Here is a 15980-nt window from a genome sequence, read left to right as displayed (position 1 = left end):
ACAATCTATCATTACTTAGTTTTCTTAGAAATGAATGAAACGAAGACTCTAAATCTTCATTTTTCAAGCATCTACATTAATATTATTTTATTAATATTATTTTATTAAATTTATTTAATTAATATTATTTTATTAATAATAATAAAAATATCACACTACCTGTGTTGTGGTGTTTTGGGGGTTTTTTTAATAAATTAATAATTTTCCATCAGAAGAAGGAAAGATTTTGGACAGACCTAAAGTAATCAAATCATCCCTTTAATTTTTATTGCAAGATCTGGAAAAAGCAAATGCATGACCACCCTTAAAGCAATGAACAGAAAGAAGTTCTTAAAGTATTAGATTGGCTTTTATTGTCAGAAATTACAAGGAAAAATAAATAAATTTTTTGCAAAGTTGTATACACATGGAAAGTCAGACAGGGTCATTTCTCCCTCTGATCTCCATCACCATAGCTATTACCAGTAGATACATTTTCAGATGAAAATGTGACTTTCATTTTGATAGTAACCCTACAACACTTCACGATGCAAATACACATTTTTCATAAATGGGCTTTTGGAACTCTACAGGTAAGTATTACTCATGGCTAAAATTTCTTTACAAGATCAAAAAACGTCTACTGTTTTCAGAGATATTACCACTATTCATTCTGTTACTGACAAATCCTTCCCACATCATCTGAAACTTACTGTGATCACAGAAGAAAATAAGATTAGTTATTAGACAGGACTTGCACACCATAACAGGTACTTCTACAGCAATTTATAAGTTAGTATGCACATCAGGACAGCTGATTAAAATAGATCACTTGAACAGTGGTCAACAAATCCTACTCAGTGGGGCTGAAGTCTTACTCCTTATTGAGAGATACACCTTCCCACTGTGAATATCCCCTGTGATACCAGTCCCACCTAAGTGTTAACGGCTATGTCAGAAGCAGGGAGTATTCCAGGGTAGGATCATGGTGTGCCAACTTGGCATCCCAGGGCTGAGAGAGTGGCAGAAAGAAGAAAGGGAAGAAGCCACAGCACAAGGCAGGGAGAAAGCTATTGATATAGAGGAAGAAAAGCCTGCCTTTGTAACAACTAACACATAATTTAGATTATATCAGGAATTATATATAAAATGACAGGGTTTAAAAAAAATACTCAGGTAAAGCAAATAACTCATCTTTGTTATTAAATGTGTAAATGAAAATTACACAACAGTCTACAACTCAAAGTTCAGAGAAAAACTACTGTTACGTTTAATACAGTCATTACTGAACCACATCACATGTTAGTATAGATGTTTTACCATACAAAATTCATTTTACCAACTTTCTTTTGAACTAGAAGAAATTTATGCCGAATTGTATGCAAAAGATAACAAGCATTTACGCAATATTAAACTTGCAATTCTCTTATAAAAAATGACAATTAAATACCAAAGCAGTTACTGTGCACTGGCTAATCTTACAAGATACACAGTGGTGCATTTAGACATAATGTGGTGTGATTACAATGGAGTTTCACATATTTTCCTTTTTGAGGTTGAGGTTTCATGATGTTAAAGTGATGTCTCCTTGCATCAAATATGTGAGTAAACTCAACTAGTATTAATGGGGATTCCACTTATATAGCCTGCTGAATCCAACTACGTTCATACTGGCAAGAGTATCGTTAGTATAAAAATGTGTTTGTTCAGTAAAATACACCATAAATACTTCAAACAGGCATCAGAATGTCCCAATTGGATTCAGAAAAATAGCCCATAAAATTAGCAGCTATGCAGGATAGCCTACGTGTACTGAAAAGACATTGAATTACTATCAGTTGAACTGATAACGGTGAACACAGCCATTTGAAAAAGCTAAGGAATTTTTAATATGTGGTTTAAAACTACATATTTTATCTTCCGTATTTGATGCTGGAAATAGACCTTTGAGAAAACGCAACAAAGAACTAATCTCTTCATTACTATTCTTGTATTATTTATTTTCTAGTTTGTTTATGCTAGTGGTAATACAGAAAGTAGTACTATCATCATTAATGTTCATGGCACATTATCACAACAGGCAACTTGCTAATTTAAACAGTGAAAATACCAGAGCCAAATCTTCTTATTCTGTCTATAAGCTGATAGAGGGCACCTCGTTTCTTTGACATTCCATGCTCTCCAAAGCCACCTTTAAAAAGAAAAAAAAAAAAAAAAAAAAGGAATTTTACAGAAGTTAAAAACATGGAGTCTTACACCTACGGCAGTTATATAGCCTGGAGAGATTAGAAAATACCCCATAAGAACTGCAATGCATCTTAAAGGAAGTTTAACATTCTTCAATGACTCGCATACAAATTCTTCAAGTATTCTTGACAGTGAAATAAAAACACACTTTTAGCTGAAAAATTTTCTAATATGCATTCCAGAATGTAAGCCAACATGTCTTTGTTATTCAGACAAGTCATGACAATTACATCATCTAATTATTATTTGGAGCTTTTTTTTTCCCCGTTGACCTTGACATCCTCAGAGTCATATTGATTGACAGCTAAAAGCCTTACTCTCACAGAAATTTTCTGAATGCATGCCATAATGTTCTCATTTCAAGGGAGGGGAAAGAGGGAAAGCAAACACCCAAAGTTTCATCAGAAAAAAAAAGCACCCAAAACCAAAAAACTGCCACAAAATAAATATGGTTGATTTTACCATGAAAGATTTGGTTTTCTTTGTCATCATGAAAATAGATGTCAATGCACTCTAAAGGCTTTGAAACATCACATGCCAGTATATATTGCAGTAAGACCTTGCAGGCAAATATATGTCTGTGTCATTTCAGAAATCAATGGGCAAGAAAAACTAAGCTATTAAGTAGTTGCTTTTAATATTTACTGTTCCACATAGAGAAAGGCAATGCATTTCTAGCTTACTGTGTCCATTTGATGCACCTGCCACATACTCACTTCAAGTATAATTCTTTCGTGGCTGCACATGCCTTCGCAAACAACAATTAAATCAGAAGAAAGAACACTGATCTTTCTTCTGATTTAGTCAATAAATCATTCAGAATTGTTCAAAAGTTCATAGTAGGTTGTATTTTAAAATTCAATATCTGTTATAGTACAAAAGAGTTTGCAAAAGTAAAAAGACAGAAATAAAAGGACCATTGAAACGTCCAACCATCACTCAGTAGACCTTTCCCAACTTCCCATAAAAACCTTTAATATATATGTAAAAAATATATTTACTAAACAGCAACTTTAAATCATATTAACATGAGAAAATTCCATATAAGGCAAGTGAGTTTGTGTGGCTGCTCAGTGAATAACAATGTGCCTAATTATTTGGATTACACTGTCACATAGTTGCTGGCTCCCTTGAGAAAAATTTTCGAAATTTTTAAAAACATTTTAGATAGATGAGGTAATAGTTCAACACATTCCTTTCCAACAAGTTACATGGTAACTATAATGTATGTTACAAAGAATATAACAATTCCATTCCTTGTATTGATCATAATTAATGTCATTGTCTCTCATGTTAACATTCATGCTATAAAAAAGTCATGCAGCTAAAGTTTCCAAACAAATATTGAAAAACGCCTTAAAAGCATCATCACAGACATAACAGGAAAAAAAAGAGAACACATTATTTAAAGAACCTATTATACTATAATTATTTCTAGAAAAAAAAAGCCATTAAAATATCATTTCTGTGTTAACACAGCCTGTGTGTTCCATATAGTGAAAAACTGAAGAAAAAGTATCTTATATAATTAATCTGTCTTACATGAATAATATAGAGACTTGCAAGCCATAGTCTAAAAAAGTTTTTAAAAAAAAAAAAAAAAAAATCATATTTGCTGCATCATCTTATACTTCAGGCAGGAGAAGGAGGATACATTTGGCAGTCTGGACTCATAAATAATACATATATAACAATTTAATCAGCTTTACTGTTGTTTCTGTTTACAATGATTATGTGTATTGCTTGAACAAAATGACAAATAAAATGACAGAGACACACTCTGAGAAGCTCACAGATTATCTGACCCTGCAAATCCAGGCAGATAATCCTCACGAAAAGGAGTAGTCACACCATGTGAATCAGAGCCTGTCCGCCTCAGAATTTTTAATTAGTACCTGAAATGAAAAATGCCACTCCACAACTCCATCTTCACAGAATCTCAGAATCATCTAGGTTGGAAAAGACCTTGAAGATAATCTAGTCCAACCATTAACCTCACACTGACAGTTCCCAACTACATCGTATCCCCCAGCGCTATGTTGAATTTACTCTTAAACACCTCCAGGGATGGGGACTCCACCACTAACCTGGGCAGCCCATTCCAACACCTAACAACACGTTCTGTAAAGAAATGCTTCCTAATATCCAGTCTAAACCTTCCCTGGTGCAACTTGAGGCCATTACCTCTTGTCCTATCGCTCGTTACTTGGATAAAGAGACTCATCCCCAGCTCTCTGCACCCTCCTTTCAGGGAGCTGTAGAGGGCGATGAGGTCTCCCCTCAGCCTCCTCTTCTCCAGACTAAACCCCCCCAGTTCCCTCAGCCGCTCCTCCTACGACCTGTGCTCCAGACCCTGCACCAGCTCCGTTGCCCTTCTCTGGACACGCTCGAGTCATTCAATGTCCTTTTTGTAGTGAGGGGCCCAAAACTGAACACAGGAATCGAGGGGCGGCCTCACCAGTGCCGAGTACAGGGCTCAGATCCCTTCCCTGTCCCTGCTGGCCACGCTATTGCTGACACAAGCCAGGATGCCATTGGCCTTCTTGGACACCTGGGCACACTGCTGGCTCCTGTTCAGCCGGCTGTCAATCAGCACCCCCAGGTCCCTCTCTGACTGGCAGCTCTCCAGCCACTCCTCCCCAAGCCTGTAGCGCTGCTGGGGGTTGTTGTGGCCCAAGGGCAGCCCCCGGCATTTGCCCTTATTGAAACTCCTCCAGTTGGCCTCAGCCCATAGCTCCAGCCTGTCCAGGTCTCTCTGCAGAGCCTCCCTACCCTCGAGCAGATCAACACTCCCACCCAACTTGGGGTCATCTGCAAACTGACTGAGGGTGCACTCGATCCCCTCGTCTAGATCATCAGTAAAGATGTTAAACAGGAGTGGCCCCAACACCGAGCCCTGGGGGACACCACTTGTGACTGGCCACCAACTGGATTTAACTCCGTTCACCACAACCCTTTGGGCCCGGTCATCCAGTCAGCTTTTTCCCAGCAAAGCGTGTGCCCATCCAATCTTGATGGTTTACATCCAAGTATCTAACCTGATGTCACCTTTGGTTTGTGAAGGTCAGCAACAGAAAATGCTCAGAAATCAAGCTTGTAATTGTCATTGTATCAGTAACTATGGTAAATTATTTTTTTCTACTTTACAGACATTTTACATTCCTTTTCTAGTTGCTACCAAACAACAACTTATTGGCAAGCTACTCTTTTGGAAATTAAAGTAAAAAAACCACTCTAGACTGTGCAGTTTGCAAAAATAGGCTACTAGTTTATGCATCAAAATGTTGTAAATTTAAAAAAAAAAATAAATTACGTATGTAAAGTGTAAACCTGAGTTCTCCAACTCTCTTTTTCTAAAAATCAAGAATGTTGAGCATTCACTGAGAGCCATCACAAAATCATTAACTTCAGCAGAATTTGTTCTCCAAAGTCCAGTCCCAGTGACCACTGCAGTGCATTGACTTCTCTTGTGCAATAAAGGTAAAAAAATACGATCCAAATGTGTTAGCAATCCCAACACAATGACTAAATATCCTGAACAGGATACTGTCCACAGGAAAAGATAATGCACAAATATCAAGACGGGTAAGGAAAGAAATGTAAATAATAGTATATTAAATACTATTTAAAACCAGCTTTAAAATGTATACTCTTTCTGTGTCAATTTACGAAAAAATAAATGTGAAGTTAAAAAATAAAAATAGAAAAGCAAGAAAAAAAAGGAAAGTCATCAGGCCAAAGAAATCATTTGACTGCATCCGCCTTAAGGGGGAATGACCAACCTTGCTCTCTACATTTTGTCAGCAAAACTAGAGCCTGAAATACCTTCAAAGCCAATTAAAACTATTTGTTTTAATAGGGGAAGAGGGGCAGGGAAACCGCTGACTATTAATGTTTTAAAATCCAGTCTTGATCTAGAAATGATCAAAGGTGTTGCTGCCTTGAAAAAAACAAGTGGCTTTAAAAGGAGAGAAAATTAATTTTCAAGCTTTTATAAAAACAGTCTAATCGCATCTAACTAGGAAGAGTAAAAATATTTTAAATACATCAATATTGAAAGGTTAAATTGCTTCTTTGGTCTGAAAAATTTTTTTTTGGTTATTCCTCAAAGGATTCCTTATTTCCACGTATCAGGGATCATCGAATTAATAGTAGCTCAGTTCAGGAACATATAGAACATGTTTAACAGAAAATAAATTTCAATTATGCATTTATGCATTTTCTAATAGCATTTTTTCCATGCTTTTCCTAAGTAACTTGGTTTTTTGGTACCATAACCTGAAAGTTTACAAATTCTCAGTTATAAACTTACAAATCAGAGCCTGAATGCATAGATATTTTTAGATGTTAGTCAGACATCCATTTAGTCATGGATTATGTTTTCTCTCTCTCACACACACACACACACATATATTTCCACATAAATAATATCTCTTTATCTATCTGTCTGAATATCCAACTGCCTGTGTTAATCAGATTGCAGCTTCTGGTACTAATGCACCGTATGTTAACAACCGCAAATAAACATGTATTAAAATGTCAGATAAATAGCTGCTTTTTGGACAAGGCAAATTCTAGCAAGGATGACATGCTCTTGTGTTGCTTCTAGATCTAGATACAGATCTGGATGAAACTGAAAAAAAAAGCAAAAAGAGAGGTTGTAGTCCAAGATTCTTAGTCTCACCTCCAGGATTCTACATATGTTCTCCATAGGGCATTTGGGCTCTGCCATTGGGAACTTTTAGCAATGAAAGCAAAGCTTCATAGAATTTCCTTTCCCACGTGACCACCTACCTGCAGAGTGGACTTATGGTTCCTACCAGCTTCTGCTCTTCAGTTCAACAAGGTTCAGAATTGCCAGAATAAAATTAAAAATTTAGCTTTTCTCTTTCCCTAAAACAAATTCATACTCATTGTTTAATAACTTTTAAAGTGTAAACTAATATTACCCAGTTACTGACTGTCTACATTTAAAAGAGATCACCTTCTATGCACAAGTAAATAACAGGAAAAATAAGTTCAAACAAGCTTGAAATATCATACCTGTGTTATGGCCAAGTCTTTCATTGGAGTGCTGCGTAAGGTCAATTGTCCTGTCAATTTGAAAGATTTTTAAGTCTTCATCATCTAAGGCAATATCTCCCCAAAAGACAGCTTTAAATAAAAAAAAGCTCAATTTAATTAAATAATTTATTTAGACATTAAAACCAATCTGAAGACTATAATGCCATGTTCCAACACTTGCGAAAATATATGACAAAAATGTATTTATATCACATATATTTGCTTACTAATCTATATTTTTATACAAAGAAAGAAAACTACATAGCAAAAGACAAATATTTTTTTTCAGTGTTCTCCTAAACTCAGAGTCTCTTCAATTTCTTTACACATTGCCTAATTGCAATAATTTAAATGTAATGTCCATTTATTAACAAATTTTCAGCATGTGTTGTTTTCTGTAAGTAAATACAACAAAGCATAAAAGACACTGAAACATGTTAACATTTGAACTATGAAGTCAAAAACATATAGTGATGAGAAAATACAACCTTTAGATTTCCTAACATCTTTCTGAAAATTAGAATTATTTGAAGTAATTTTTGTTATGTTCCAATACTTTCTATATTATATTTGCCTCAGAGAATTAATACGTTTATCTGCTTCCTGTGACACTGAATGAAAAAGAAAAAAACCTTTATTTTTCATTTTCCTCTTGGTTTATTTGTATGCTTTCTTTTTATAGTTAATTAGCAATCTTTCAAATACTTTACTTTTCAAAGCTCCAGTTTCTCTTTCTTCTTTTTAACCTTTCTTTGGCCTTTTTAGTGGGTTTCTTCTCTCTTTTCCTGTTCTCTTTCAGGCTCTCTCAGGGTTTTTTTTTTCTGTTCAACTTTTGCATAGTTAACTCATCTTCCCTAAACTGCCATCACAACTCAGTGAACCAAGATACAGGCTCACTTGCAAGAATTCAGAATCTATAACCTCAGCCTTTCATCTCTGCCTATTTTTGCTGAGATTTTATCCTGAGATCTCCCTGCCAACTCAAACTTATCATTAAAGCTGAACTCAACAGGCTATATCCTCAACTGCTGTGAATGAAGTCAACAGAGCATATACCAATTAACATGAGCTGAAATGATTGTTTATTATCTTTATCCAAATTCTTCCTTTTACCTCTCTTCACTGCCTCTGCCAATAGCTCTATTATTTGTACCCTCACAGTCACTAAAACCCCTGAGTTCAATCTCAGTGTCATCTTCAACTCTTTCCCTTCTTTCCCCCCTAGAAAGACAACACTAACTCTGCTTGGTTGTTCATTATACAGTTCCACAGCAAATTGCTTTTTCTGCTTCCATACAACTAAAATCTTGTCCAAAGTCCAGCTGTTACCAAATCATTCTGTCTGGTCTACTTCCATTCAAACTGATCCTAAACATTATTAACGAGTATTATTTTTCTCTGTCTGTTCTTTATATTATGTTGTAGAGGCCATTCATCTGATAATATTCTCCAGCAGTTTCATGCTGCTGCAAAAGTTACCTTTTTCTTGTTTACTGATGCTCACATTCATTAGTATTTAATCAAATCTGTATCAAAAAAGTCTTTGCTTAAGCAAAAAGATGTGTATTTCTAAAGAACTCTCAGATATTACATTAATTCCTTCCATCTCCGTTATTTTTCTTGAATGCAAGGCAACTAGGAGACATCACACTACAAATGCCTTTGGTCTGCCTTGTAAAATACCTTTAAAAATATAGATCACCTACGCAGAGTTCAAAAATTAAAATGAAACTTTTCAATTACAAACATAACCAATTCTTATGTCTTCCTTAAATATAGATATTTCCATGTATATAAATTGTACACAAGAAGATAATGTTTCTTAGAAACCACAAGGATTTGAGAGCATTTCTGAAACTGTTCAGTCACTTCTAACACATTTTTGAACACTCTCTTTCTAAGGGTCACTATTTCCTTATGTTCACATTGGGAACATCTTTCTTCTGGCTAGTCTGCTCTCAGCAATGATGTCTTTTACCACCAGGTCAAGAGACAGAGCTAGTGGCAGCTCTAAATATCCTTTTCCCCTTAAGCTTCTAGGAGAAAAATCTCAAATTGTGAGGGGTTTTGAATAGTGAGGGGATAAAGTCAGTAAAGTCCATCTGACTCGAGTTAAGTATTATTTATTATTACTGTTATAAACACCTTCTACAGAATTCTCTTGGATATCATTCATAACAGAGGCCACTGTATAAGCACAATAAAAGATTGCAAACTTTATTAAACAACAGAAAATGGTAAGAGGAAGAAGGTATTAACATTTCAGACTCCAAAGACATGATGTGCCCCAGCAGAGGTCACACAGGTTGTCCACACCAGACTCAAGGAAGTGCTAAAGCTTAATAGCAAGCACATTTTTCTTTCCTGGTAATATTGAGAGTTAACAAAAGGAAGGTTCTGAATTAACAATAAATGATGCAAAAAATGAGTCGCTAACAGAAACACATTAGCAGAAATCACTTTAGTTTCAGCGTGTAATATTGATGTATAAATATGAAAACCCAAGGCAACTTGAACTTCAGAGAAATAATAAAGTAAAATAAAATTGGTGGAAAATATCCTCCCTAGTCTTGCTAATGCATATCACTTCACTGTGGTAACATTCACTTTGCAATGAAAATACAAATAGTAAAGACTAAACCCAGTGAATTTGTCTGAGATAAATGCATTTAATTTGTGTCCACATACACAACATATACCCCAATGTTCAGGCAAGGTGTAGTAACTTCATTGGGTTAGAAAGGAAAACAAAGACATGCAATTTATGTTAAACATCTGGACTGCTAGCTAGTTTTTGATTAGCAACTGAGCACAAGTTTAACAATAATATAACCATGTTAACATAACAGTAAGTGCTGATGCAAGTTTGAAGTAATTGTAAACAAATAATCTGCATGACCAATAGGACCTACGTTCTCTAATGCATTAACTAAATAGGATTAAACACTAAAGAAAGAAATATTACTTTTTTTAAAAAAGTATAATGGACAGTTTGGAGCTTTCTTCAGGCCACAGTTTTTTTGAAAATTCTGTTTCACAGAAAAAGACAAACATGTAAAAGACAAACATGATGAAAGGCAGAAACGGTGATTGAATTAACTCATTTGACTTTAGCAACAATTTAATAATTGCCACTTTACTTTTACTGAAATAATCTGCGATTTCCTGTATTAATTTCAGTGCAACAGGGAAGATATAGACCTAGCAAAAGAAACAACAGGTAACTGGATGCTATTTAATTTCAATATAGTCCAAACAATCAGCAATGAGAAAAAAAGGGAGCTAATAACTGCTTTTTAACAAATACACCTTTTTCCCAGTGAAAGATATGCCCTGAATATAAACTCTGCCCTTCAAAGCCTGAAGCACAACCTCATCTAAATTATCCAAAAAAAGAAAAGCAGGTATCTCCTATGACTGTTAAAAGTATCTAATTTTTTGGAATGTCTGTGTAAGCGTCAAACTATGCTGTAACTAAAGAAGACCGTATTTTTATCTCCAGCCTTAAAATTTTTATGGCCTCAGACTATCTGAAGAAGTCACTCTATATACTTCATCCCGTCACACACCAATCTTAACCTTACAGAAAGCAAGCAGAGGATTGTTTGGGAATGCAAGGCATGATGTTAAAGACTTTAAGACTTTAAGAGCATGTTAGGATTAAGAGTTTTAATAGCTCCCTCTAAGGAACTTCTGACAGAATTGACCTCTTCAGCTCTGCACCTCCTTCATTTTCCACAGATATTTAATTAATAAGTTTCACCCAGAAAATTAACAAGAATCTGATAACCAATTCAGTTAGCATACAAAAAAAAAAAAAAAAAAAGAAAATTGAAATAAAAGGATGGAAGAACTTTCAAAATGATCCAAACAGATCTTTAATGTACCTCTACTTGCTTAAGGTTACTTCATATTATCTCGTATTTTTTCTATCTATTCAGCGATCATGAAAACTTGATGTTTACAGGGAGCTTTTTCATTTAATTTGAAAATGCAAGATTGACAATAATCTTAGGAAAACTATGTTAAAAATCTGATACAGCATTAATTACAGGGGGAAGTATTTAAAATATCTTTTATTATATATTGGTTCTTAATGGAAAAGAAAATGGATCTTTTTGTCCAATACTTGATAAAGAGATATATAACCTGTTATATCAGATTTCATGCAACTTTGGTTTTGAAAGGGGCTTATGTTTTATATGGCCACTACAAATGCATTTACACAAATTCAGAGACATTACATGTATCAGTTTCAGAAAGATGGACACAAACTGATTACGTGGTAAATGTATGTTTTTCTGTAAGTATGAAGAAGGATTTATGTGGAGCTCTTAAAACAGAAAATGCTCTTCACCAGCAGATGCAGTCCTGCTTTCACACAACTCAAAGCCCTCAGTCAAATATCACCTTCAAAAAAGTCTTATTTTATTAAAAGATAAAACACTGCCTTATATCTTTGCTACATGTAAACAGTCAGCTCAAAAGCTTGAAAACAGGAAAATAAGTAGGTTGCAAAAGATATCTGCCATCCAGAAAAACACACTTTTATATTACCAGACAAGTAATGTGAAAGGAAAAATAAGATGATCTATGAAATACAGATCAAGAACAGGAGCTACATCTACATTCGACTACTTGTAACAGGAACTATTATTTTATCATAAATAATTAACTCATCTGCAAAGCTCTCTTTGCTAATGTACTGTCTTCCAACAAGACCATCACTGCATTGAATGTCCAGTGTTCTAAAGGAATAAAATGTGCTACGAAGGATAGGAAATAAAAATAAATACATATTTTTAAAAAAAAAAAAAAAAGAGATGAAAACTATTTTAAGTATATGGATGTACACACACTGTGTGAATCAGTTAGCATATACAGAACAAAAAAAGGCTTTCATGACTTTCTATAAGATGGTCAGAAGTCACAGAACAAGAAAGAAAACGTGGTTAAATCCATGAGGCTGCAATATGTGGTAGGATGGCTCATTCTGGGATTTGAGATATCAATTAGCATGTAAGTACGGGAGTATATTCCTCATAACGGCAATAACAAAATTATCTACATCAAGCTTCCTTCACGATTTATCCTACAATTACTAATTTAGTAACTAATAACTAATTTAATCACTAATTTAGTAATATTAGTAACAAAGTATAAAATGCAACTAAAATTGCTTGTGTTTGCCACTACAGCACAGCAGTGTAGCAGAAGAAAACCAGCTCTACCTTGGGCTGAGGCCAGGGCACGGAGCTACCAAGGACAGCTCTAAGAGACCGACACCGTCTGTGACCACTATGCTCCAGAAACCATTTTCATAGCGCGATTTGTTCTGATGACTGTGCAGGCTAGGAAAATGTTCAACTCAGGTACAACTTTCCCACATTTGCAAAGCTTGTGAAAATAAGATTAGATAATTCTTTTTTAACTTTCTCAAACTGAGATGCAAACTGTGATCAGCCACATAGTTCTGCAAGCAGATGGAGAATTTCGATAGAGGGATTACTCCTGTACTGAGAAGATACCAATGAAAGGATTGAAGCAATATTAGAAGACATTTTAAAAGCAAAGCCTCAGATTTTGGTATGCTACTGGGATTGGAAAGCACGGAAGTTTATGCTCCAACCCCTTCACAGAAGCTGCCAAGAATAGACAACAGAAATACCAGAGTTAACTGCAAGGCAAAACTGAAATCTCAAGAGCTCCTTTAAAGTCCTTTGATGGGAGGTGGGACACCCAGCACTTTTCAAAGTCTAAGCAGTAATTCATGCAGCAAGAGGTGCCAAATGTGTTTTGGCCCAGCTTCAGGGTAGATATTCATCTAAACCCACAAGTGCAGCGGTTCCAATTAGCAGCCTCTTCTATAGCTGAGTCATTGAGTACTTCCCTGTAACAACACAGCTATGTGCATTATAGTTTATCTTGATGAGTCATTTTGTTCCATACAATCCATTCACGGCTTACATAACTGCCTCTAACTCTGAATAGAAGGAGGAAAATTTAGAGCTAAATAAGTGAAAACAATTTCACCTCATTACAAGAAAGACAACATACGCTACTATAATTAACATGATTTTGTATTTCCAGTCTTCAAAACGATTCAGTCTTTCCAAGATTTTCAAGTACAATACACTCTTCTTAGAAATCATTAAAATGAGAACAAGACAGGGCAAACAAACAATAAAAGATCTTTTGTGCAACCACAAGCATAAGACTGCATGCCATATCCTGAACTCCTTCTATTATTGCTTATGAGTGCTACCTTCTGCCATAACCATGTAATAAATCGCCATGTTACCCCAGAGAGTTCACAGAACTTTCAAAAGAAATTTATGAAATGAAGTTGATTTAATCAAGTGTTTGATAATTATCCAAATCAGCTTGACTTTTATTGAACAAAAACATGACAGGAAAAAAAGTTAAATAGAACTCTAACATTAAATAGAAGACCAAGGCAGCCTATTTTCACAGACACACCAAACCAAGAAATTAGCTACTTCATTAATTTCATCATGAAGCATTTTTAAATCTGCGCATGACTATGAGCAGCGTTAGCGAAAACTCTTGATTTGCTTGAAAAAGTTCAGGCACACCTGAAAAGCGATATAACACCTCCACCTCTGACAGGATCCTTCCATGTTCCTACTTGATGTAAAATACCATGCTCGTCAACACTCATACCAATTCTGTTTTTCAAGACTCCTGCTTCAAACTGCTTATCAGAAAGCCACAATCTTCCCTAAGGAATGTATCATTTCCACTTCTATCAAAAAACAAAATAATGATGGCAGAATTCTTTAAACATCTTCCAGACTGTTTACCAGTCAGAAATACATTCCTCCATTCTTTTGAATGTGGCATCTCTTGACAACACCTTGCATAGGCATACATAAAGTTATCCTGGAATCAGCTAGTTTGTGTATGGCAGTGATGTAGCCTTAGAAGCACAAATTTTAATGCCATTTACTCAAATCTTCAACAACACAGTTTCCCTGTTGACATCATTACCCACAATTCACTATTGTCTCATGTCACCTACTCTTAGAAACTTTCCCTATGTTCCCCATGCACAATGCTTTTAGCTTCCTTCCTTCCTTCCACCATGTGTTCACATTTATAGGTAAGGTGCTGGCAAGGCAACATCTCTGTTGGGGCCAGGTTACACTTGTGGAGCCCCATCTGTGGTACATAGCATTTCACTGCAACTCCTTCACACTGTCGTCCAATCTGCAGGAAGTTATTACCAGACTGACCCAATTAGGACACAAAAACAAACAGGTATGACCTGACTGTGGACACAAAAAACAGCTCTGGAGCCAAAGGCAGGAGAAGAGAAATAATTGCTGGAGAGGCATCCCCCATCCTATAGAGCCAGCTGGTTCCAGACATCCCTCCCAGGCACACAGCAATCAGATCATAGCACAGATGGGCTACGGGTTAAGTGGCATTCAGCACTGGGCATGTTCCAAGTTTTTCAAAGCACAAAACATCTCCAATACAAAGCAAAGTAAAATGGAGTATTTGTGACATTCTTTATCAGGGCAAAATCTCCACTTACCAAAACAGGCATTTGCAGAGCTTGATCTTTGTGAAAGGGGATATTAATTTGCTAGAAATTTTTCTCCATGACACAGCATAAATCTTGATTTACAGATGGCCATCTCCTCTGAGCTAACTACAACTTCTACTTTGTTCTTAATTTGAAATTAGTGACTTTTTCAATTCCATTTTTTTGTGTTCCTTTTTTGAGGGACAGTTTTTGTATTCATTTAAAATTAGTACAAAACAAACAAAAAAAATGTCTTCAAGAAAGCAACTACTTCAACAGAATTTGCAGTCTTAGGTAAAAGGACAAGCTTCGCTCCTAAAGTTACTGAAGTTGAGGACAGGCTCTTTAACAATGCACAGCTCCGCTGTGAAAGGTTTGGTTCTTGGTTAAACTGTAAGCCTGGCAACCTGTAACTAAACTGTAGGCCTGGCAACCTTCCTGACTTTCAGGAACTATTTTCTTTTTTTATGCAAGATCATCATCAACACCACACACACTTTGTAACTGGTAAAATCTATTCCTCATGTAATGGGTTAACTGCTGAACTGAATGCAAAGGACACTGCTGAGCAAACAGTAAAGATGCTTGCACACTATGTTGGCAAAGCAAGCACCTCCTCTAAGAACTTCCTTCATCACTGCTCACTGCCTTTGGCCAGATATTGACAAAACAAATCTACTGAGAAATATTCTGAAAGAGATCCATTTACCCATCTTACTATTAACTTTTTTTAATTATTATTATTATTATTTTCTACTATTTCTAGGTTTCAGACTGCAGAAAGAGTCAAAGGTAAAAAAAAAAAAAAAACAACAAAACACATGCCTTTCTTAAAAGCAGTTATCAACCACTTTGAAAGGAAAGCCACACCAAGAAACCAGAAAGATCAACGATTGCCAAAAATATAGGGCAACCACTGCTAGATTTTCTTACCACAACAAATGCTGACCTGCTTTATATGAAACCACATGTAAGGAGTACCATCATTTCCTGGGTCAGTCACTCCTGCCACTGGGATAAAGCAGAGGCAGTGAGGGAAATATTTCTCCCTCTTCCTGGCAAGGGTGCATGTCACCCCTAGCAGAAGCCACATGTCCCAGTATTTGCTGACCTCTTATTGAGTGATAAGAGACTGTAG

At 35.7% G+C, this 15980-nt stretch overlaps 1 protein-coding gene across 3 annotated transcripts in view; it reads right to left on the bottom strand.

Moving 5' to 3' along the window:
• TLL1 (tolloid like 1) overlaps positions 1-15980 on the bottom strand; it is a 141600-nt gene that overhangs the window by 72724 nt on the left and 52896 nt on the right. For 2 of the 3 annotated variants that reach the window (XM_074905722.1, XM_074905721.1), the window contains 2 exons: positions 7270-7380; positions 2090-2170 (listed from right to left, as the gene is read on the bottom strand). In XM_074905722.1, the coding sequence (XP_074761823.1) occupies positions 2090-2170; positions 7270-7380 (192 nt within the window). The remainder of the gene's footprint in view (positions 1-2089; positions 2171-7269; positions 7381-15980) is intronic. The other variant, XM_074905723.1, reaches the window with a different exon arrangement.

The sequence above is a fragment of the Athene noctua genome, chromosome 4 (assembly GCF_965140245.1).
Source record: "Athene noctua chromosome 4, bAthNoc1.hap1.1, whole genome shotgun sequence".
In the NCBI taxonomy this organism is placed as follows: Eukaryota; Metazoa; Chordata; class Aves; order Strigiformes; family Strigidae; genus Athene; species Athene noctua.
Note: the sequence above shows the minus strand (reverse complement) of the source record. Positions and strands in the feature narration are given on the sequence as shown.